The following is a 21,918-nucleotide window of genomic DNA, read 5'->3' as shown; positions in this document are numbered from 1 at the left end:
GTATCTCCATTGAGATCCAGCCACTGATACCCACAGCATTGTCATTTTTTTCAGTATTTTGCCTTTGGATTTATATAAAAGGGTATATAAAAATCTATTATTTTCAAATGAGATGCAAATAAATCAAGTCAAATCAAAAGACTCGATAAAATGTGTTCTGTGCCAATAAAAATATACAATGTAAAATATCTCTTCTATATCAAGCTTCGTGAATTAATATACTACTGAACGATGCGCACAAAGTTGAACTCTTGCGCATGCGTACAATTTAGTTTTGTACAAAAAAATGGACAAACAATGGTGCCATTTTGTCGTTTAGGCCTGTAATCGCCACCCGCCTACCTTATATTATTGCCTAATAGTATAACGAGCGATGGATCTGTATAATTGGTATGTATCTTTGATTTATTATTATATGATTATATTGTTGAATTCAAATAGAACTATTGTACACAAACTCTATGTAAAGAACAGTGTAACTGCTACAGTTTAAGTGAGGTGAAATTCGATTCAATTAAGTGGGAACTACCTGGTCAAAGTGGATTGATAATAAACAAGGCCAACAGCCATTAAGTCGCGTGCTACAATGCATAGTGATACCGGACCGACAGACAGACCGACAGACCGACAGACCAACCGACCAGCATAGTGAACTATAGAGTCACGTCCACGCGACTAAAAAGGCATAATTTTGACGAATTTTTGAACTTTTTCATCATAAACGTGCGCAAATTATCAAAATTCGACGTGCTCGTATGACGTAATTTTAAGTCGAAATTGTTTAAACGTTGGTAAAATTATTAGAAAAGGCTGCAAAAACATAAATCACGCGTAAAGTTTGCGCGCGTATGGGAATTTTTGACATGCTCAAAATGACAAGAAACGCGTAGAAAGTTGATTAAAAATTAATTTTGCGCATTTTAAAATTTTAAATGCGCGCGCGCGTAACTTTGTGTAAAACACATTTTTTTCTCAACAGAAAGTTAGCGCCTGATATAAATTAAACTTTTGCAAAGTTTCAATTTAAAATGTTATTTGGTTTTTGACCTATGTTAATACGAGAAAGTCGTTAAATCGCGCGTAAATCACGTTGAGCAACTCTAACGTCATTCACAATAGGATGTCTACAATTTCACGTAATGCCCACATGTTGACATCAAAACAGTTCAAAAAGTACAGAAAAGCAATAAAACGCATAGTGATACCGGACCGACAGTCTAAAAAACAGTCCTGGCTTTGTTTGTATCAAACCTGTTAGTGGCGGTAATTATCGCTGTTGGTTTCGATTGAATAACTGTTGAACTCAAGCGATAGGAAACGCAAATACAGCTTACCCATTCCCAAAAATTAACTTAACCCTCTAAATATCTCTCTTTTAAAATAGAAGAAAAAATATATCATTATCATCCTCAGAAAAGTTGTGCTGTTTCGAAATCCCTACAATATTTTTAGGGGTTTCCCCTTTACTGTACCACAGCTTTCTTCTCATGTCAACAGGAAATTATCTATCTGGAGTAATGGTCGTATAATAATATGCATTTTCCGTTTGCTAATTCAGGAAACTGACACTTTAAATACTTTTGAAATGGATTGACTGTAAACTTTCACAACAGGAATTCATTTGACGTTTCAATTGTTTCTTTCATTGTTTTTTTCAATACTCTGTTACAACAAGTCATATTTATGGTAGCAGTTTACTTAAAAATACAGAATGGACTCAATGCAATGGTTTATGTAAGTAATTATCATGTAGGGTTTCGTAAAAACAGATAACTTTTCAAAATGCGCGCATAATTTTGCTTCAAAATACCTGTTTTATTCGCGCACTTTCAAACTAACATATTAACTGGCTACACCGTAAATGAAATCTTACAGCCAAACTGAAGTTAATTAATCAATTTTTGTTTTACTAATTAAGGTTGATTATTTTGGTATCTACTTCATCAGGAGATGATCTGCTGCTATGGACAGAGGAAGTGGACACAGGTAACCCATCGCTACCTACTGCTAAAATCCAGACTCTGCCTGCAGACCCTACAACATATGCACCGAGCCTAATATCTACTGGAAAAATCCAGACGTCTTTTAAATACAATGTTGCACCGGGGAAGTTTGTTGCACTAGATACTGATCATCTTGATCAGGTGATATTTTTTAGCGCTAGTTTGCGTACGTCCATATTTAAAGGGACAATAGATACAGGGAGTAACAGTGCTAGTAGAGTATTCGGTGGAACCTCTGAAAGTGTCGAAGGAATTGCAGTCGACTGGTTGGCCAAAAATATATATTATATTGACCAATCATACAACTGGATTTTCCTTATGAATCATAGAGACAAGCAACGTTATATTATGTTAGTGAGAGATGGATTAGACAAACCGCGTGGAATAGCAGTTCATCCAACAAAGGGGTAATGTTGCATATTTCTTTTCTAGAAACAAAGCAATCGTTATCTAAGTGATCATTGTTTTTCGTATGTAGTAATTTAGACTTTATTTGAAAGTAGTAGAAACCACATGATATTTCAGTGAACATTTTTATTTTTAAAATTGTATCTTATAGACTGATAATCAAGAAAATGTAAATAAATTAGGAAAAAAACAAACATTACAAGTTAAATTTGTAATAGTGTATTGTTCTTCATCCAAGGTTTAATGTAATAATCCTTCTAATTTTTAGATTGTTTTGAATATTCAGAATTTTTAAAATATACAGTAATTGACTAACAATATACAAACTATTCTAAAATCCTAGATCAGAGAGCCAGTTTTTGTCACCTTGCACTATTACAAAAATTGTTTGTGTTATAGCCTAATTCGCAAAACACTGTTGTGGTCAGATATCGTAAGTAATGACTTGTCTCTTTCACAGACTTCTATTTTGGAGTGATTGTGGAAAAGTGCCAAAAATAGAAAAATCAAATCTTGATGGGACAAATAGAACAGAGTTGATCACAACTGATATCACTTCACCAAATGGATTGTCTGTTGACTATTCGGACGACAGGTAAGCCATAACATATTATACTTTTAATTATGGATGCATGCCACCATAATTTAAGTAGTGATGTTAGGGATTCATGGGAAGCAGGAAGGTTTGTTTTCTGGTCAAGATACTGACAAATGTTGATTTGCCTTTTAAAGTGGTCAGTTTGAAATGTCCCACACTTGTGATTACGTCTTTTACAGTGACTGTAGCCTATACACTTAAAGAAATGTCATAATAAACAAATATTCTAAGTCTAACGATAAACGCTGACGTGACGCATAAATGTAGCTAATATCAAATTATGTAGTTTGTTTATGTATGTTTTAGACTTTACTGGACAGACGTTGATGGAGAGTTTTCTAAAGTTGAGTCATGTGATTTTAACGGAGCCAATCGACGCATCCTTTTTAGAAAAACCAGATCAACTTCAGAGTTTTTTAAATTGAAAGTACATAAGGTAATGGGAAGTGGACTTGGTATATACGGTAAAGTAATTTGTAGTAAATAAATAACCAGAGATTTGAATGTGTTTGTTACTCATTGAATATATTATAATTGCCTTTAATAATATAAATACTTTTTTTTCAGGATTACGTTTACATAACTGATTGGAATCTTAAACTATGGTGTATACATAAAGCTTCCGGACAGGTCTACTTTAGCTTAAATCTACAATCCCGTCCATATGGTGTTACTATATATGGAGACGATAGTCAAGTTAATCAAAAATGTAAGAAGCCTAACATTTGTATTTTCGTTTACTAATTACATATTACTAATCAAGTGACAAAACTACGGTGGCCGATTTCCGCCAAAGAAAAAAATTATTTTATAATAATACGGCGTTATAACGCCCGTATTAGGGTCACGTGGTACATTACTGGCCATCTTTGTGTCCAACTATGCCTATGTAGTGTATGGAGTCGAGTAATGTGCTTCAAAATGTATAACATTCACAAGGTTTTAAATATCAAAATAATCAATTTGTTTAAAGGTTTTTGTTAAGATAACGCAATCCTAAAGTTACTGCGAAGATGATTTCAAACAACAAAATGTAAAAACAATGCATTACTATAGAGAATCGCTGTACAAAATAAACGCGTAGAGCATGTATGGAGCGCACAGCTAGAGCCGTTAAATTAAATGGATTAAAGCTATTTTTTTTGTTTAAAATCATCAAAATAATGTTATTATTGTTTTAACAAAAACCTTTAAACAAATTGATTCAATCCATTCAAAGTCGCAACTCTTTATGGCTCCGGGTTTGTTGATGTACTATGCATGCGCATGTACATGTGAACGGATTGTATAATTACGGCGTTATAACGCCCTAATTACGGCGTTATACCGCCGTAGTACGGCGTTATAACGCCCCAATACGGCGTTATAACGTCCTAACACGGCGTTATAACGCCATATAGGGCGTTATAACGCCGTATTATTATAAAATAATTGTTTTCTTTGGCGGAAATCAGCCACCATACAAAACAAATGAAATAGGTATAAAATCACACAACACACGCGATTGGAGGCGCTAATTTGCCCACGCTTATACACAGTTCATTCACAATGTTTACGTTGCTAAGTTATTCAATATTGCAGTATAATTTCAAAAAACGCAACTTAAATGGTTTAAATATTTTCAAAATTTACCGAGCGTACTATGGCAGATTATAATGTGAGATGAGTTAGAGAACAAAGGAATTTTAGGAGGTATATCTATTTAGTTTGCAATATTTACAAAACAAACACTTTTTTGTGCCGTCATCGTGGTTAAAAATGTCCACTTTTGTCCTCATATCTTTACCTTTATTATCCTAGTCTAGTAAGCATTATTAAGATGTAAATGATAAGCTGTGTTGTTTTATATTAACGTCAACATTTTAATATTTTAGCCCCTTGTTTGAGCAATCCTTGTTCGCAAGTTTGTACCAGTGCTGATAATGGTGAATATAGATGTGTCTGTAGAGAATCATTTAATATTTTGCCTGATGGAAAAACATGTCAGCGAGGTACGTACAAGTTTATACAAAAGTTAAAATATAAATGAAAAGGTTTTTAGATTTTATAAAATGTACATTTTTTAGACATTACTGTGAAAGAAACATTCATTGTATTTTGATGCGTCATATTTTCATACAAATCAGTGGCATCTCTATTCCTATTCCGTTACGTAACATCCGATTCTAGTACGGTGTCATGTCTATAAACAATAAACTGCGGAGCTGTTTCATGTCAAGCGACGGTAATATGCCTATCCACAACACACGAATGACACATTTCAATACCTAACCTAACCTATTAAAAAATCAATATCTAAAATGTCAACGACATGTCTAAAGCAATGTTAATTATTGATCAGATGATTTTCCCTATTCTAACGTAAATCTACGAAATAATTGGCAAGTAATACGCAACTATCTAACCCTGATGCAAAGCTATACTTTGTTGTAGTTATGATTTTGTTTACGTCATCACAATACCCCCTGGATCAATCTGAGATTAAATTAATTAATGTCGGTTACACTTTTTTTCCAGATGACTTTGTTGCCACACCAGTTGTACTTTTCTCAAATCAAACCTCTGTTTGTAAGCTGACATCAAACTTTCCACACACACTCTCTCCAAACGATCCTCTTGTCGGTTTACTGAACAATCAACGTTTGGTCGTTGCAATAGAGGCAGACGTCAGGCGACGCATTTTGTTCTTTTCGGATGATGCTGCTAAATCCATATTCAGTTTAGATTTAAAGATACAAGGTAGACGAAGGTTGATTTCCGCAAATCTAGGAACAGTGAAAGGTATGTCTGCCATAATAATGCTAGCTAATGCTACATATCTCTATTTCAGTATTCAATTGCGTTAAGTTATTTGAATGGAAACATTTTTCAGAAACTAAAATTGTAAAATTCCACAGATTTAGTAATACCATACGAATATTCGACTTCAAATGATGTAAGGTAACGACGAGTGTCGATGTTTGCATGCTTTGTTTATTTTACGTAAACTGTTGGTACGATAATCTGAGTTATAATAATTAACTTACTTCTACGTTCGAAGACGTTTTTTACAAGAATATTTTATGTTCTTAGGTATTGCTGTCGACTACCTCTCTCAGACATTATATTGGACTGATTCCAGTAATAACCATGTCATGACGTCGTCATATGATGGACAGTACCGCTATGTTCTGTTAGATTCTGATGTTGTGCAACCAACAAGTATTGAAGTCGATCCAATCCAAAGGTAAACATCGCAAAAAGTACTTGTTCATTTAAATATAAGCATATTTAAGCATAACTTGCTCCCAGCATATTGTGGCAGGATTGGGTGGCAGTTTGCTCTCGCGCAGTGCCATTTTTCCTACTGGAGTTCCTTCAATCATTCAGATTCCTTATTATTCAGTCAGAAATGTAATGCGCATGTTATTATAACATGATGAACCGCCATGCGGAACTCTGAATGCTAACTATCTTTTTTATTTAATATTATGCAGGTCTATATCAACTTTGAATAAGTGCATTTTGTAGGATTGTAGATAATAAATAAATCATTTTGTTTGACAAATCCAAAAGAAATTACTCATATTCTTTAGCTTTCGCCATCTTGGCTGATGGCTTGATCACAAGTGATCCGGTCCACTACTACTTCCTGGAAATCTGTTGTTATTGTTTCTAGGTGACGTCATACTTTTTCGTAACAACAGATTTCCAGGAAGTAGTAGTGGACCGGATCACTTGTGATCAAGCCATCAGCCAAGATGGCGAAAGCTAAAGAATGTGAGCAATTTCTTTTGGATTTGTCAAACAAAATGATTTATTTTTTATATCAACTTTGATTCACAGTTTGCTAATATTTAATAAAACGTGTGTCGTGTTTTTGGTAGATATATCTTTTGGGTAGAGGTCGGATTGTCTAAACATATAGAACGTGCTGGACTTGATGGGAGTAACAGAAAGATAATCGTGAACACTCAGCTGGGTATAGCAAATGGAATGACCATTGACTTCAAATCAAATAGGTAAAATAGTTAAGTAAAGATCCACTTATAACGGGGGAGTTAAATTTCAAACATTGCTCGACTTTGGCTTTTAACTTCCGTTGGCATACTGTAGTATTCCTAGCACTTCCGTATTATCATGACTTTCTGTTTCCATAATAATTTGAGAGTCCCTACCGTTCACAGTACTTTAATAACTACAACTTTTTGACATCCACCTTTGTACTTTCTGGAGATCCACTTCTCTTTCTTGAATTTCATAACCGTGGTTTTTTATAAATTTTTCAAACTTCTATTTTATTAAGATTATATTTTGCTGATAAATCGTCTGGTGCTATTCAATCTGTTGATTATGATGGAGAATCAAGACAGGTTTTATACGTTAAAGCGGGCTCTGTATATTCTGACATGGATATTTTCCAGGTATTGCTTACAACGTTATAAAGTTCATGTCCTAATACTATTAACTAATTAAATTCAACCTATGACTTATTTCGACAAATTTCGATAATTAATTGCAAAACAATAATGACATTTTACATTATGTTTAAATAAATCATGTATTAGTACTACTGTATGATTACTGTGTTTGTACATTAACAAGCATTATATTCTGGTGGTATGCACATTGCCTTAGTGGATATGCATTCCTCTTATGGGCCTAAATACCACAACCACAACATTCCGTATTTCAAGGGCACACGGTTCTATAAAATATAGGCACTTATCAATAGAAAATTTATTTATTTCATCTTACTTATATGAAAAATATTGATTCAAAATATGTTACTTCAAAAGGATTTTCTGATATGGACTGAATTGCCACCCAATAATGGTCTTCATGTATTGAATCGAGAAACTGGAGAGTTCTTACGTTTTATACCAACTTCTGGAAGAGCATATGGAATCTCCACGCTAGATTTCTCACGACAACCCAATGGAACCAGTAAGTAGGCATAATGTTATCTAAACATTTAGCTGGAAAATCATAAGCAGTTCCAATGTGACACTCCCAGTTTCAATAGATAAAACTTTGCAGTTTAATTAAAGAACCTATTATTTATATAGGTATTATTCAAAGTATAGATAGTCAGTTGTTACTTTATTATTGGTAATCATAGGTCCATGTATGATCGAAAATGGTGGCTGTGAGCAAATCTGTCTCCCAGCAGGACTGAGTAATAGCAGTACGTGCTTGTGTTCTACCGGTTTCACTGCAGTAGAAAATGGAAATTGCACTAATAGTAAGTAGGCCTACCTGACTTGGCCTAAAGTTTAAACTCTATTTTTGTTTTAAAAATGTAATGGCCATTAAGGTAAAGTGAACACATATTTAAACCTTCTTTCTCGTTGTTGCTGTGCATTATGTATAACAATTCATTTTGTATTTCTCTTAATAGATATTTTGGAAGACAACTTCTTACTTGTAGCAGACACGGGACGTAAAACAGCCTATCAAATTGACGTGCATACACAAAGTACAACGAACTATGCCCACACAGCACTGCACATGGGTCCATTTGAAAACCCAATTGCGATTGCCTTTGATCCAGTTCATCGCTACGTGTACGTGAGTGACGTCGATGCGCGTATGATTATGAGATCATTACTCGATGGCAGGGAACTCGAAATCGTTCATCGTGACGTTTACGGTTTGTAAAATTAAGCAGAATACTCTATTAATAAAAAGAAATCCACAGAAGCATGTTTTATGTTATAGTACTGACGGCGGTTTAGGGGAGAGTCAGAAAGTTGTTTTTTTTATATCTAATCTTTAATGATTAAAAACGTAGGTCTGGACTTAAATATCTTTGAAATTCTAAACTTTATAGTTTATCCAACGTTTTCCATTATGTTAGCATAAAATGTGAATAAAATGAATATAGTTTTCTTTTATTAGCTTGTGATGGGCTTGCAGTTGACCATATTCACCGACTGCTGTTTTGGCCTGATGGCATCAATGGCACTATCAATGTCTCTGGATTGGATGGTAGCAACAAGACCGTGCTGATAAATTCAAACATAGAGAAACCAAGAGCGATTGCGGTTGATCCAATAAGAGGGTAATTATAATAAAGATAATTATTGAAACTACCAACTAGTCTAAATACTGTAATTGTTATGGTTAAATAATCAATTAAGTTTATATTACTGTTATATCATTTTCTCATTTCTCTAGTTTGTATTACCCTCGACAAACTCTCGAAATTACAAATAGTTGCCCACATTCCACATGTAGGCACATCAATTTTTTTTTTGTAAAATCTTCGAAAGAAAGAAGACATCATAATACTGATGTTTACGATTTCACATCTATTGTCGATAGAAATGTATTGTGTTCTGTGATTTACTAGGTCTATTATTTTATATATTGTTATTAAGACGCCTATTTCACACATTCACAGCTTGTTATTCTGGACAGACTGGGGATCTAGTAATACGAACGTTGAAAGCTCTTGGATGGATGGAACTAACCGACGTATTCTGGTCGATACAGATATTGGTTGGCCTAATGGTCTTGCACTAGAGACTGAAAGTAAGTTTGAAAAAAAAATCATCTTGTTTCAATGTATTAGTAGGTAATGTTCATATTGAGTATTAACGACCAAACGTACACAAAGTACAAATTAAGACATTTTTGGAGAGTAAAGGGTTCATTTTGAACCAACTTCATGAAAAGAATTAGATATACGTAGAAAAGAGAGGTGTAAATTAAATGTTCTGCAGCACGTACCCAGCCGATTTTACACAATGACTTTTAAGTGAATTTACATTTTTATGTTGGTTTGCTTATAGATTGGTTTTGGAATTAGTCAAACCTACCCTAACTCAAATGTTTTATTTTACAGATGAATTCCTGTATTGGTGCGACGCACAAGTAAACAAGATCGAAAGAGTAAAGTACGACGGTTCTCATCGCACCGTAATGAAACAGCTTGACTTTCTTTCTCACACGTTTGGCATTGCTGTCGATGATACTTACATCTATTTTACAGACTGGAATAAGAAAACACTTATGCGCATGAACAAGATCGAAGACGATGAACCAGTTTCTGTTGGCGAGGACGTTTTTGGAAAGCTCAGTGGTCTGATGCTGTATAATTCACGTGAATTACAAACTGGAAAGTTATTTACTTATTTACAATATTAGATACGGTGTCACAATCAGACTGAACTTTATGGTCATGTGAACTGATTAAATATCAATAACATATAATAAAAATAGTCTAACTCATTAGATTTAATAATCGATAAACGTGAGATAATTATATCTATAATAATATATAAAGAGTCTTCTTAATCTGATATTTCAATCTATCTCATAGCTTCAAAACCCTTTTAGGCACAGTTGTTTTTGTTAACGCTGTGTTTTATATTAAAATTGTAGGTGAAACGTCTTGTACTCAGAACAATGGAGGATGTAGTAAGCTTTGCCTGGCAACGCCTAACGGACGAACATGCGCATGTCCACTGGGAAAAGTCTTGGCTGACGATGGTATTTCGTGTAGGCGTAGTTCTATAGGTAAGATTGTGCGTTATTAACACTTTTATTATCGCATAAATTAATGAGTGCGCTAAGAATCTGTCAGCTTTTCCAGGCAACTATATAGATGATCGTATGTTTTTGTAGTAATGTAATGACGATTGTACCATGGAGTGCCATTGTACAAGGCAGGAGGTATTTTGTTATCCAATGAGAAGCGTTTTATATAGGCATTATGCTCTTTGCAGTTTCTAGTATAATCATTTAATTTCTTTCTTTATTAAAGGATGTCCTCTTGATATACCAAATGGAAAAACAACTGGTTGTGACAGAAGAGCCAATTCAACGTGTTCAATAGTATGCAATTCTGGTTATCAGACGATATCGACAAACAATGTCACTTGTTTGCAGTCTGGAGAATGGGATGGTTTTGTAGAGCTGGTTTGTATCGGTAAGTACCGAACTCTATAAGATTATTTTACTGGTACTGGTACTGGTTCAAATAACCGTCTCACAGAGACATCTGGTAGCCATTGACTTGAAGTTGGCATTTGGATGTGTTACTTTTAAATGTAGGCCTACAGTATGAGAGTGACTACTACCAAATTACACAGTCACAAAACAACTTATAAAACAGTTCATATATACAGTTAAAACATTGCTGGGAATTATAAATTTCTGTTGAAGCAGGCTCTAATGAAGTTGCATCTAGTAAGTTGACTTTGTTGTACAACTCTATCAAGTACTGATGGTATCTTCCGACCTCTTCGTTTACTTTGTGTTGTGTGAAAAGTAAGAATTTTTGTAGGATCTTCATTTTCTTTTCTAATTACATGTCCGATCCAGTTGAATTGTTGCTTGTAGACATATTCTTCTAGCGGTTGACAGCCAGTAATTTTGTAGAGATCGTCATTATCAATTACGTAACGCCAGTCTATATAGGTTTCATCTGTTTCTTCATCTGAGGATATGTCTACATGGTTTGGTGGGCAGACTCTTTGAAAGCCATTCACTAGCATTCTTCTTAGGAAGGTTTTGTATGTTGTGCTAAGTTTGGACATTTCACTTCCTGTTGCCCTCCAAGCATGGCAACCATAGGTGAGTCTACTCCTAACTAGACCATTAAGAAACATCATTCTTGTTTGTAGGTGGATCGTTCTGTTGGTAAGCAATGCCCTATTCTCTGCAAATGCTCCTTTGGCTGAATTGATTCTGTATTTTACTTCTTGATCTCCAATATGAACATCATTGTAGGTAGCCCATACACCAAGGTATCTAAAGTGTGTTACGTTGTTAATGTGTACGCCGCCAATTTGTATGATGCATCTTGGGTATTCTTCAACTTCCTCTTTCCAGTTCCATATAATGGTTTCTGTTTTGGGGGCACTAATTCTTAGACCAAATTCCAGACAAACTTTATTCAAGATGTTCACAATGGTTTGCAGTTCTTCTTGTGACCAGGAGCTTACAGCAAAGTCGTCAGCATAGCCACTTTCAAAGTCGTCATAGATGCCCCTTGATGGTGCTTTACATCTTTGAGCACGATTTGTAGCTTCAATAGGAATTAGGTATTGTATCATTAGGCCATCCAAACTAGCATCTTTACAGCGTTGTTTGAACACTCTAATAACGTAATCAAAATATTGGTTAAACATGCTGGTACTCTCAATACCACCCTGTCGCACCCCAGAAGATGTTTCGAACTTATCATCACTCGGATCGTCGTCAGCAAGGTATGCTTTCGTTGAGCTGTACAGTGATTGTATAATGTCAATCATAGTAGTAGACTGGTTTAAGTGAAACCTATTACGAACGCTTAGGAAAAGAAGATTACGATTCACATGGTCGAATGCTGCTGTTAAATCAATGAAGCATGTATAGAGTTTACGATTTGAGCGATACGCAATTTCCTGGATCTGCTTGATTACATATATAGCATCATTGCACCCTCTGTTGGACCTGAATCCAAACTGTGTGCGTAGAAGTTGACTTTCATAAAAGATGGAAAAACGTGAAAGAATGATAACCATAAGTATCTTTGAAAATGTAGACCCAATTGATATTCCTCTATACATTGATGGATCAAGTGGACTGCCTTTTTTTTCCAAATGGTTGTTAATTTGGACAGTCCCCAATCACTTGGTACTTCTTTCGTTCTCCAAATTTCCTCAAACAGTCTATGTACATGGTCGACGAATACTGGGTTCTCTGTGGCGACTTGCAACATTTCAGAAGCGACATCTAGGGTAGCTTTGCGACCTTTTAGATGTCCGATTGCATCAATAATTTCTTTCTTGGACGGAGGTTCATTGTCCATCTCAAATTCTGGTTGTCTCAGGTTGATAATATATTCTGGAGGTGTGCTAATTTCATCTGGGATTTTAAGGCTAGATTGGTCTGGATTAAAGTGATCTTTAAAGTGTTCACGTAATCCAGGACATTTTATAGGCTTTGGTGCTTTTCTTATAACATCACCGTGCTCCTTAGCTTTTCTCCATAAATCAAATATTTTTCTATTTTGGTGGGCTTCATTTAACTTGCTTGCTTCTTCATACAAATATTCATTCCGTAGTTCCTTCACCCTTATCTTAATTGCTTTCTGCATAGCCTTGATCTCCTCTTCTTTGTAGGTAACTATGCTTTTGTTAATATTCTTTCTTTCTTTTATAAGCTGTTGTAGTCTTTCATCACCATCCCAGGGATGAGCATTTTGGTTTCTTGTTTTCTTCGGGACTTCTTCAACTGCCTTATTTAGCACTGTCATAAGTGTTGTATAGCGCTCAGTTGATGTAGTGGTTGTTGTCTTTTCAGGAGAAGTAATTTTATTAATTTCTTCTTCTATCTTTGTTTTAACATTATTTCTTACTTCTCGATCTTTAAGTTTACTCATGTTGGCTCTCTTGCTCTGTTTTTTCTTTTTATGCTTCTTCCACCTGGCTGCTTTGTTGGCTGGTGTTGTCATATTACTCACAAGGATTCTATGATCCGACGAAAGATAATAGTTGTTATAGACTCTTGTGTCAGTAACATACTTCCTCAACCAGTGATCACATATGTTGTAATCTAGTATTTTCTTTGTAACACCATCGTTGCTATGCCAAGTGATCCGATGAACGTTTGGATGGTCAAACCAGGTGTTCAGTATGCATAGCTTGAAGTCAGAGCAGTAGTTGATGAGTCTTGTGCCATTGTCGTTACTAATGTCATCTGTGTCTTGAAATCTATGTAGGTTTCCATCAAAGAGTGATTTTCTGGTTGTTATTGTTGATGTTGCATTAAAGTCTCCCATCAGTAAGAGTTTTGTGTTGTTCTCAACTCTTGTTACTTTGGAGAGTTTTGCATAGAAAATATCCTTTGATGATTCTGAACCGGATTCCGTAGGAGAGTACGCAGACACAATTCTTAATTTACAATTTTTTATTGTGACGTCTATTGCCATTAGACGTTCATAAACATAATAAACATTAGACACTTTGATATGGGGTGACTGTTTGATGGCAATAGCAACCCCATACATCTTTTTGATTTTCAGTCCAGTCCAGTATACATTGTAGCCCTCATGTGAGATTGCACCGGTACCAATCCGTCTCACTTCCTGCATACACACGATGTCAAGGTTTGCTGCTTTAATTTGAATGAGGGTTTCATGTAGTAAGAAGTCATCTGAGCAGGTATTAACATTAATCTGTCCTGCTCGCCAATGAAAATATTTTGCAGGCTTTTTTTTCCTAACTGCTTCTTGTACTTTCTTGTTTATGTTAGAAAGGCTTTTAGAATCTATATCTTTATTACTCTTTGTGTGAAATTTTGACTTGCGTCCACCACGGGTACCTCTATAATGGAAAATTCCCAAGTCGTTCAAAACACTTCCAACCGCAGTAGTAATTTTTCCAGCATATTGTCTCAGGTTAAGTAGCTTTGAGTAGCTATAGTTATAGGTCAACATAGTTTACTCGTAGCAATGGTAGATTATAATAATAATATCACACATACACCGACTCTAGGCCCTGTAAACAAATCTTCTATGCTATGCTGTCCCAAAGTTCTAAGGCAACAATAGGCTTTGCTTCACTGAACACTGCTAAGACAATAGCATGCACACAGCTAGATAGGGCCTAGCTATAGCTATAAAAAAAATCTTTTCTAAATCCAGTTTAGCAGATAAAAATAAGAAAAAAGAATATACAATACAATAGTTGTAAGTGCTGATAACAATATTGGTAGTAAAATCACTCTCAAAATGTGTACTTAAAACCCAAAAAGCAAGATTTTAAAAGCAGAATGGGAGTAACACTGTTGGATTATTTACCGACCTATCGCGTGACAAAACAAATTGAGCTTGCCGGTGAATATGTTTCTTCGTTGAAAAGTACTGTTTTGTGCAACATTTATTACCATTTTGCAATACATAACAGACACGTGAAACAGAATCGAATATTCAAATGGGATACTTTTTAGTATGTGTGATAGAAGAACGAACGAATTTTTTAGGTTGTTTATTTCATTCGATGGTATGATTGTATCTTCACTTAGAAACACTGTGTCCACACTTACGAACACCAGCCAATGCTGGCGGAGACTGCAATAATTTAAGAAAACCTGGAGAAGTATGTAACTTACAATGCTTTGAGGGTCACATGATGACGTTTGGTGACGTCAGACGTGAATGCCAAGATGACGGCACTTGGTCAGGAAACGATTTATGGTGTCAAGGTATGGTCGTAAAATTAGTATCTAGTCATATGCGTCGCCATCAACTTGACATACACCGAAGAGCGATTCATCAACTTCGTTAAATAAAATAGTAGAAACAATGCGGCCGAGACCCAACAGTGTGACTATTAATCGATTGATTGCATGGATATAAAATGTGTACATTAATGTTTACCTGTTTATTTGTATTCAGCTATTGCTTGTCCTGCATTGGTTGTTCCGAATTTTGCGACCAGCAGTCGATGCCCTAAACCGTCTCTTTTCCGATCAATTTGCTCTTTCCGTTGTAAGCCAGGAAGTGAAAAAGTTAGCGGAGATGAAACCAGAGTTTGTCAAGCAGATGGAACGTGGTCTGGACAAGCATTATCTTGCTCAGGTATACTAGATTGATCAGCACTAATTTGGGTAGAGGGTGTGACGTGTTTTCGATTAGTGGTGTAAAATTTTGTAGACTGTGCCGTTAAGTTTTTTTTTGTAATATGTTTTTAGAAATGCAGAGAAAATGTCCAGAATTACCTATTCTTCCTGGTGTTGAAGTGGTTCTATGCTTAGAACCAGTACCTAACTCAGTTTGCATATTCCAGTGTGCAGACGACCATTTTCAAGTTTCTGGAAGTTTCCATCGCATCTGCCAGCAGGATGGTACCTGGACAGGAAGTCAACTTATTTGTCAAGGTTAGTAAGCTTTCTTTTTTACAGAACCATCTGCAGATATTATAATAATTATGTCCAGTATCAGATTAAAAAAAAAACAGTTTTATAGTTTTAAGATTCGCATGTCCTACATACCGGTATGCCTAATAATAATAATAATAAAAAAACAGTTTGTAACTTTTCTTTGTATATAAATACCAAGACAACTTACTGATGTCAATGCTGTGGATATTAGTGGCTCGATCACAATGAAAATAAAATAAGCAAAAATATAAATCAAAACGATAAAGTAAAATAGTCAGAAAATATGCAGATCTTTCAGGCAACACTTTAGTCCTTCATCCGTGCATGTGAGAATACTTTCTTTTGTATATAGGCACAAATCAATAATTATGATGTGATGTTTTAGCCATAAGTTAATATCCAATTTAATTGTATTTGTTGAATGATAATTAGAAATATTGAAGCTAGCAAAAAATGACCTGCTATGGTCCTACATTTCATCCCACTCTTACTGTACATTTTGTATATGCTTTGATGATAGAACTTGCATTTGTAAACTCTCTTCAAAATAAATCTGTTGAATTGGGAGACCTAATTACAGAGACATGTTCAGTCAGCGACGCATCCGCTCATGTTGTCTGGTTGAGAAATGACGAACTATTAGAAGAAGGTATGTTGTTTGTGTTTTTAAAAACCAAGGTTTCCAGGAAGAATGGGGATTGAAATGAAATTTGCCAGGCAATATATTGCATAATAATTAAATAATTCAATAAGTTTGTTTGTTTTGAACATACAATAATAATAGAATAGAAAAATTTTCAGTTGAGAAAAATTACTTTACTTTAAAAGTCATAGATAATCCGGAAATTAAAAAGACAACATTTGTGTTTATCAGCGATTTGCGACGACGCTTCTTTAATGCAAATCATTTTCTTGAAATGGTTATAGATATCTTAAATAATACTATTGTTAGTTTAACCAAGGCAATATATCGACAAGATGCTGAGCTCTGGAGATCAAAGCGTTTATCTGTGGCTGCTACACAATCAGTTCCACGCCACTTATAGACAACACCATGTGCCGCAGTGAATATGTCCATAGTACAGTACTGTTGGTATTTGTCGCAGCCAGGCATAAGATCAAAAGACTGATATGAGTTTCTATCTTGGTTCGAGTGTCCTGTTATTGTCTTTCCTTGGTTTAACTTTTGTATGTTTTTTAGGACAAGCAACGGATGGTATTCTTGCTCTGCCTGGAGGAATCTTGTTTATAGCTTCTGTGTCTTACATTCATCAAGCAAAGTATACATGTCGTGCTACAGGACAAAACAATAATGTAATACAACAACAAATGTTTATAGGTGAATCAACTTCATTACTATAATCACAATGATACATTTTAACGATAGTGGGCAAATGGCCATATTATTTTTAATGATTCCTCATGTCGCTCAACACTTCCCAGCCCAAACGTTTTTCAGGGAAGGGTCGATTATATATACCTCTTTATTTTGAATTTTAAACTTTGCTATGTTACAAGGGATGCAGTTTTGTTTTATGTACGACGAGCATGGTTTCCCTTGTAGGAAAATAAAATTTATTTTCCTTGATTTAGGATGAGGATACAATAATTAAGATTAAGAAGAAATCCAAACGAAAGCAGGCTAAACTAAAGTGATTTGTTACCGTTTTAAATATAACGTTTTGATATTTATAATTGGTTCACAGTAGCTAAGCGTTTGATCAAACGCCAAGAACATTGATTACACACCCACACGTACAATAGCCTTATTGCGATGATTTCAGTGTTGTGATTTGGTCAATAAAAACTTTTTGAAAAAGCTTTATGAACTGAATCTGTAATATCAATTTCCTTGTCTTTACAATGGTTTTTCTATATTATATTTTGTACACAGAAGTAATAGTTGGCGATCTTTTAACTACAAAACCCAGTAATATAACACGTAGCTCTGGTGATAATCACATGTTTAGCTGTACATTGGAAGACGATACGTATTCAATAATGTGGGAAAAGGGTGGTGAGGTCATAACCAGTAACGAACATGTGTTTAGTTTGCCAGATGGAAGTTTAAACATTACCACAATTACTGCTGAAGATGCAGGAAAATACGCATGCGTCGTAATGGCAGACGGTAATGTGGTTCTCCAAGTAGAGTATGCCTTTCTCGCCGTACAATCTCAAATTAAAGACATTGATCGTAAGTAACTGACTTGACAAATCACTCTTTAACTAACTACACATTATTTGATTATAAATAATAATTTTCGGCATTAGCCTCTCATGATAGGCCTACATTAAATGTATAATATATTTGTTGTTTATGTTTATTAGCGTCATGGCAGGTAGTATCAGAATAGATTAATCTACCCCATTTGTTTCAGTGATTTTTGTTATATAATAATAATAATGTATTACTGCAAAGACAAAACCACACATGTCAGCATGCGTATGCAGTAACAAGGCCATATACTGTACATGGCTGCAGTCGCGTGCTCAAGTTAGAGTTTACCGACCAACCAACCGACCGACATAGTGAGCTGTAGACTAAAAACAATGGCCAAATATTAATGTTATTATAAGTGTTACGTGGCAACCCTTATATTTATAATTATCCATGATAACGAACAATTAAATTAAAAAAAGGTTTTGTTTAATAGAATGTGGAATTGTTACATCACCAGAGGCGTTACTCGATCAGAAAAAGCGCAGTGCAGGCAGTGGACGTGTGGTGGGTGGAAGAGAATCCGTGAGAGGTTCTGCTCCGTGGATAGTACGACTCTACCACTTTCGCAAAAGGACACATTTCTGCGGAGGATTAATCGTTAATTCCGAATGGATAGTAACAGCAGCTCACTGCATTCTAGAATTCAAAGTGAAAAAGAGGAATACTCTTATTCGTGTGGCTGACCACGACTCTGTATATAAAGAATCTGAAGAAGAGTTTTACAAAATTGCGAAGATTGTTACGCACGAAGATTTCAGTCCTGACACCTTTAACGCTGATATTGCCATGATTAAGCTTGATAGACCAATTTCAACCTTTACAGACCACGTTAGACCAATATGCTTACCGACAAAAAACCTAACCGCGAAAGCCTTGAAAAGGAACCAACTTGGTCGAGTAAACGGTTGGGGGAGTCTCGTGAAAGGTGGCCCAAAACCACGGTTTATGAGTGAGGTATATGTCCCTTTCGTTGACCAAAGAAGATGTATTTCTTCATCAAGACACACAGTGACAGGTAATATGTTCTGTGCTGGATACGAGCGAAAAGTGCAAGACGCCTGCCAGGGAGATAGTGGTGGGCCCTTTTCTATTTTGCACGATGACCGTTGGTATTTGTTCGGGATAGTCAGTTGGGGTGAAGGTTGCGGACAATCAGGAAAATATGGATTTTACACTAGAGTTCCATCTTTTCTTGACTGGATTCGTGACATAATTACAGTAGGATAGAAATATGTAAGTAAATGATTAAGAATATAAACATCTTATATTGTGAGTAAAAATAAAGTACAGGATATTAGGTCAAAATAATTAATTTACAGTGTAATTGTTATAGAATACTTATTAACTTAAGATACTTGCTCGTTTTATAAGCAGGAATTAACAGTAGTTGAATTAACCTGTAATAATTGAAAATTTATAAATGTAAATAAAAGTCAATAAATAAAAGTTAAAAAAAGTACCGTAGGCTATTCCATTTATTTTAATAGCAACGAGAACGTAATTAAATAACACGAAAAAAAAGTATAGATTTAATTTTTATTTGGTAAAAAGAAATAAGAAAACATTTAAACCGACTGTATTTTTTTTTTTTTGGAATAGAATTTCCGCAAATCGGATCATATCTCGATCGTTTTTCTGAACATAAGCCGAACTCATGATTATCTCAATACCTGAATATACCACCGGTCAGAATTAAAACAACATATCGGAAAACTGCATTGAATGTTTTGAACAATCTCTCAAACTATATCGTCTAGCTAAACATCAAACAAATGCTAAATGAAAGCCACTATTGGCTGATTATAAACTTGTGGGTATGCATATCAAGAGCGGGCTAATTTGAATAACAATCGCTAGCAAGCAATCTTATTTCTCTTTGATTATTTTCGTCATTCTTCAGTATAGAAAGCAGTGAAAGGCATGAGTTTATATGGCTTTAATGGGTACGTATACTTATTAATGTATCGTTATTGGTAATATATTTGTATACTTTTCTTTGATAAAAGTTTATATTTGAGTACAAAACACATTAAAGAAAAATTGCCCAAGCAGGGCATTTTCACTCTCCTCTGGTTCAAGTAAACCACTACGTCATACGTAATACTGTTTACATTTGTTAATTACATGTGTGTTTACTGCCGTACAGGATCGTTTACTTACAACATAAATTCCACCACCTTAGTATTGCATTTAATAAAGCTACATTATTTGCAAATTTACTTACTGAAAAAAAAAACTGTATGAAAGTTTTAAAAACTATACCATGATTCTTCTTTTTAACTAACATTCTTTTAATTTTGGCATAGTTTTCCACCAAAAAAACAATACTAGTTGTTAATTAATATTAATTAATATATTTTTAAACACGTCTATCATTTATTATTCATGCTGAGGGTGTCTTGCCACACAAAAAGCAATTTTTAAATATTATCTTGTAAAACAGTGTTTTCATTAAAATTAAAATAAACTTATAGCATCAGTTCACGTAGTTCACTTTTCTGAAGTTTGTTGTCTTTGTTCTTGTCCAATAATAACGTCATTTTTTTTGTGTAACTTTCGATGTCTTTGATGTTAACGTCCTGAAGTGGAAACAAAATATGTACTTGTTTATTAAAGCTAAAAACAAAATAGTATTATTCCTGTTTTACATTACATTAATAGTTCATTAGTTTTGGAATATGTATATAAATGATACACTCTATCTTTTGGTAGTGTGATATGTTGGCTAATTGCTCTACTGTAGGAAGACAATTCGTTAGAATACATAACTTTTATGTTAGTCTCAATGTATATTGATCACTGAGAAGAATAATACCAAACTGTGGCGTATAAATATTGACAACGTTAGAAAGAGGATATTGCTAAGGTTGAAGCATCTAATGTACTTACACCGCCTTTGCTTTCCATAAAGTCTTTCATAAAACTGAATAATTCATCACCATCGAGAGTGTTATCATTATCCTTTAAAAACAAACAAAAAATGCATTTGAATAATTGATAAATTTATCTGGTTTTGATTTATTTGTAAATAGAATAAAATAGAAATAATAATATAAATATGTAAAGATACTGAGAAGTCTAGCTGGTTAGACAGACGAATGTTTTGACACGCAAGTTTTTTTCAGTGACGAGATCTAATAAGATCGAAAGAGTACTCTCTGAATATTACGGTAGTATAAAAGAGGTTAAAAGAGACACTGGACACGTCTCAATGCTCCGATGGAGAGTGACCTTGTAAATAAGTTAAACTGTATTCTTTTTTTATCAAGCAAAAGAAATAGAACATTCAATTGTACATTGTATAATTTAAACCTAATACACGAGGTCAGAACAACACATGCGCAGTATAATTTATTTTGTACATACCGTAATTCAGGATACACAATAGTTTCCACTTACTTTATCATAATGCGCAAATATTCTGTTGAAGTCATTGATTGTCAAATGTGCTCCCTGAATATACCAACATAATATTTGTGATTATTACATATAGTGGTTTTCACAATGTATATCCTTACTTAATTGATACACTAGTAAAAAAAAACACGTCTTAGTATATTTACACATTACATTCTTGTAGGTGAGAATGCAAAAAAATAATAGGTACTTTATCAAACGTGATCAACCACATTCAACAACTTCAAAATTACCTTGAATTTTGCAATGAAATTTTCTTTAATCGGCAAAAGTCTGTAAACAAATCATAAAATTAATATATCGTTATAATACATCTCTAAGGTAAAGATAAAATGTAAATTACATACATAGAAAATATTTTCCGAATTCGCTCCAAATCATACCATAAAACAAACACTATTAGATATATTTCG

General features: G+C 34.5%; 1 protein-coding gene and 1 long non-coding RNA gene across 2 annotated transcripts; one reads left to right on the top strand and one right to left on the bottom strand.

Moving 5' to 3' along the window:
• The first annotated feature begins 1,635 nt into the window (after nt 1–1,635).
• Nucleotides 1,636–20,421, top strand: LOC140055677 (low-density lipoprotein receptor-related protein 2-like). Its single transcript, XM_072101045.1, has 26 exons — nt 1,636–1,734; nt 1,919–2,410; nt 2,872–3,006; nt 3,316–3,445; nt 3,577–3,718; nt 4,884–5,000; nt 5,527–5,790; nt 6,082–6,235; nt 6,876–7,010; nt 7,295–7,412; nt 7,788–7,935; nt 8,111–8,233; nt 8,390–8,641; nt 8,890–9,052; nt 9,395–9,525; nt 9,839–10,112; nt 10,379–10,512; nt 10,760–10,924; nt 15,007–15,186; nt 15,380–15,562; nt 15,676–15,861; nt 16,385–16,513; nt 17,066–17,203; nt 17,759–18,061; nt 18,522–19,321; nt 19,688–20,421. Exons 1-25 carry the CDS (start codon nt 1,712–1,714, stop codon nt 19,313–19,315), a joined length of 5,013 nt encoding a protein of 1,670 aa, XP_071957146.1. The 5' UTR covers nt 1,636–1,711; the 3' UTR covers nt 19,316–19,321; nt 19,688–20,421.
• LOC140055678 (uncharacterized) lies at nt 20,145–21,761 on the bottom strand. Its single transcript, XR_011846685.1, has 4 exons — nt 21,739–21,761; nt 21,488–21,541; nt 20,978–21,049; nt 20,145–20,667 (listed from the first exon to the last, which is right to left on the bottom strand). It is a non-coding gene; the product is annotated as an uncharacterized lncRNA (long non-coding RNA).
• Between the last annotated feature and the right edge of the window lie 157 nt (nt 21,762–21,918).

Source organism: Antedon mediterranea, chromosome 7 (genome assembly GCF_964355755.1).
Source record: "Antedon mediterranea chromosome 7, ecAntMedi1.1, whole genome shotgun sequence".
Classification (NCBI taxonomy): Eukaryota; Metazoa; Echinodermata; class Crinoidea; order Comatulida; family Antedonidae; genus Antedon; species Antedon mediterranea.
This window is presented reverse-complemented; position numbering and strand designations above follow the sequence as displayed.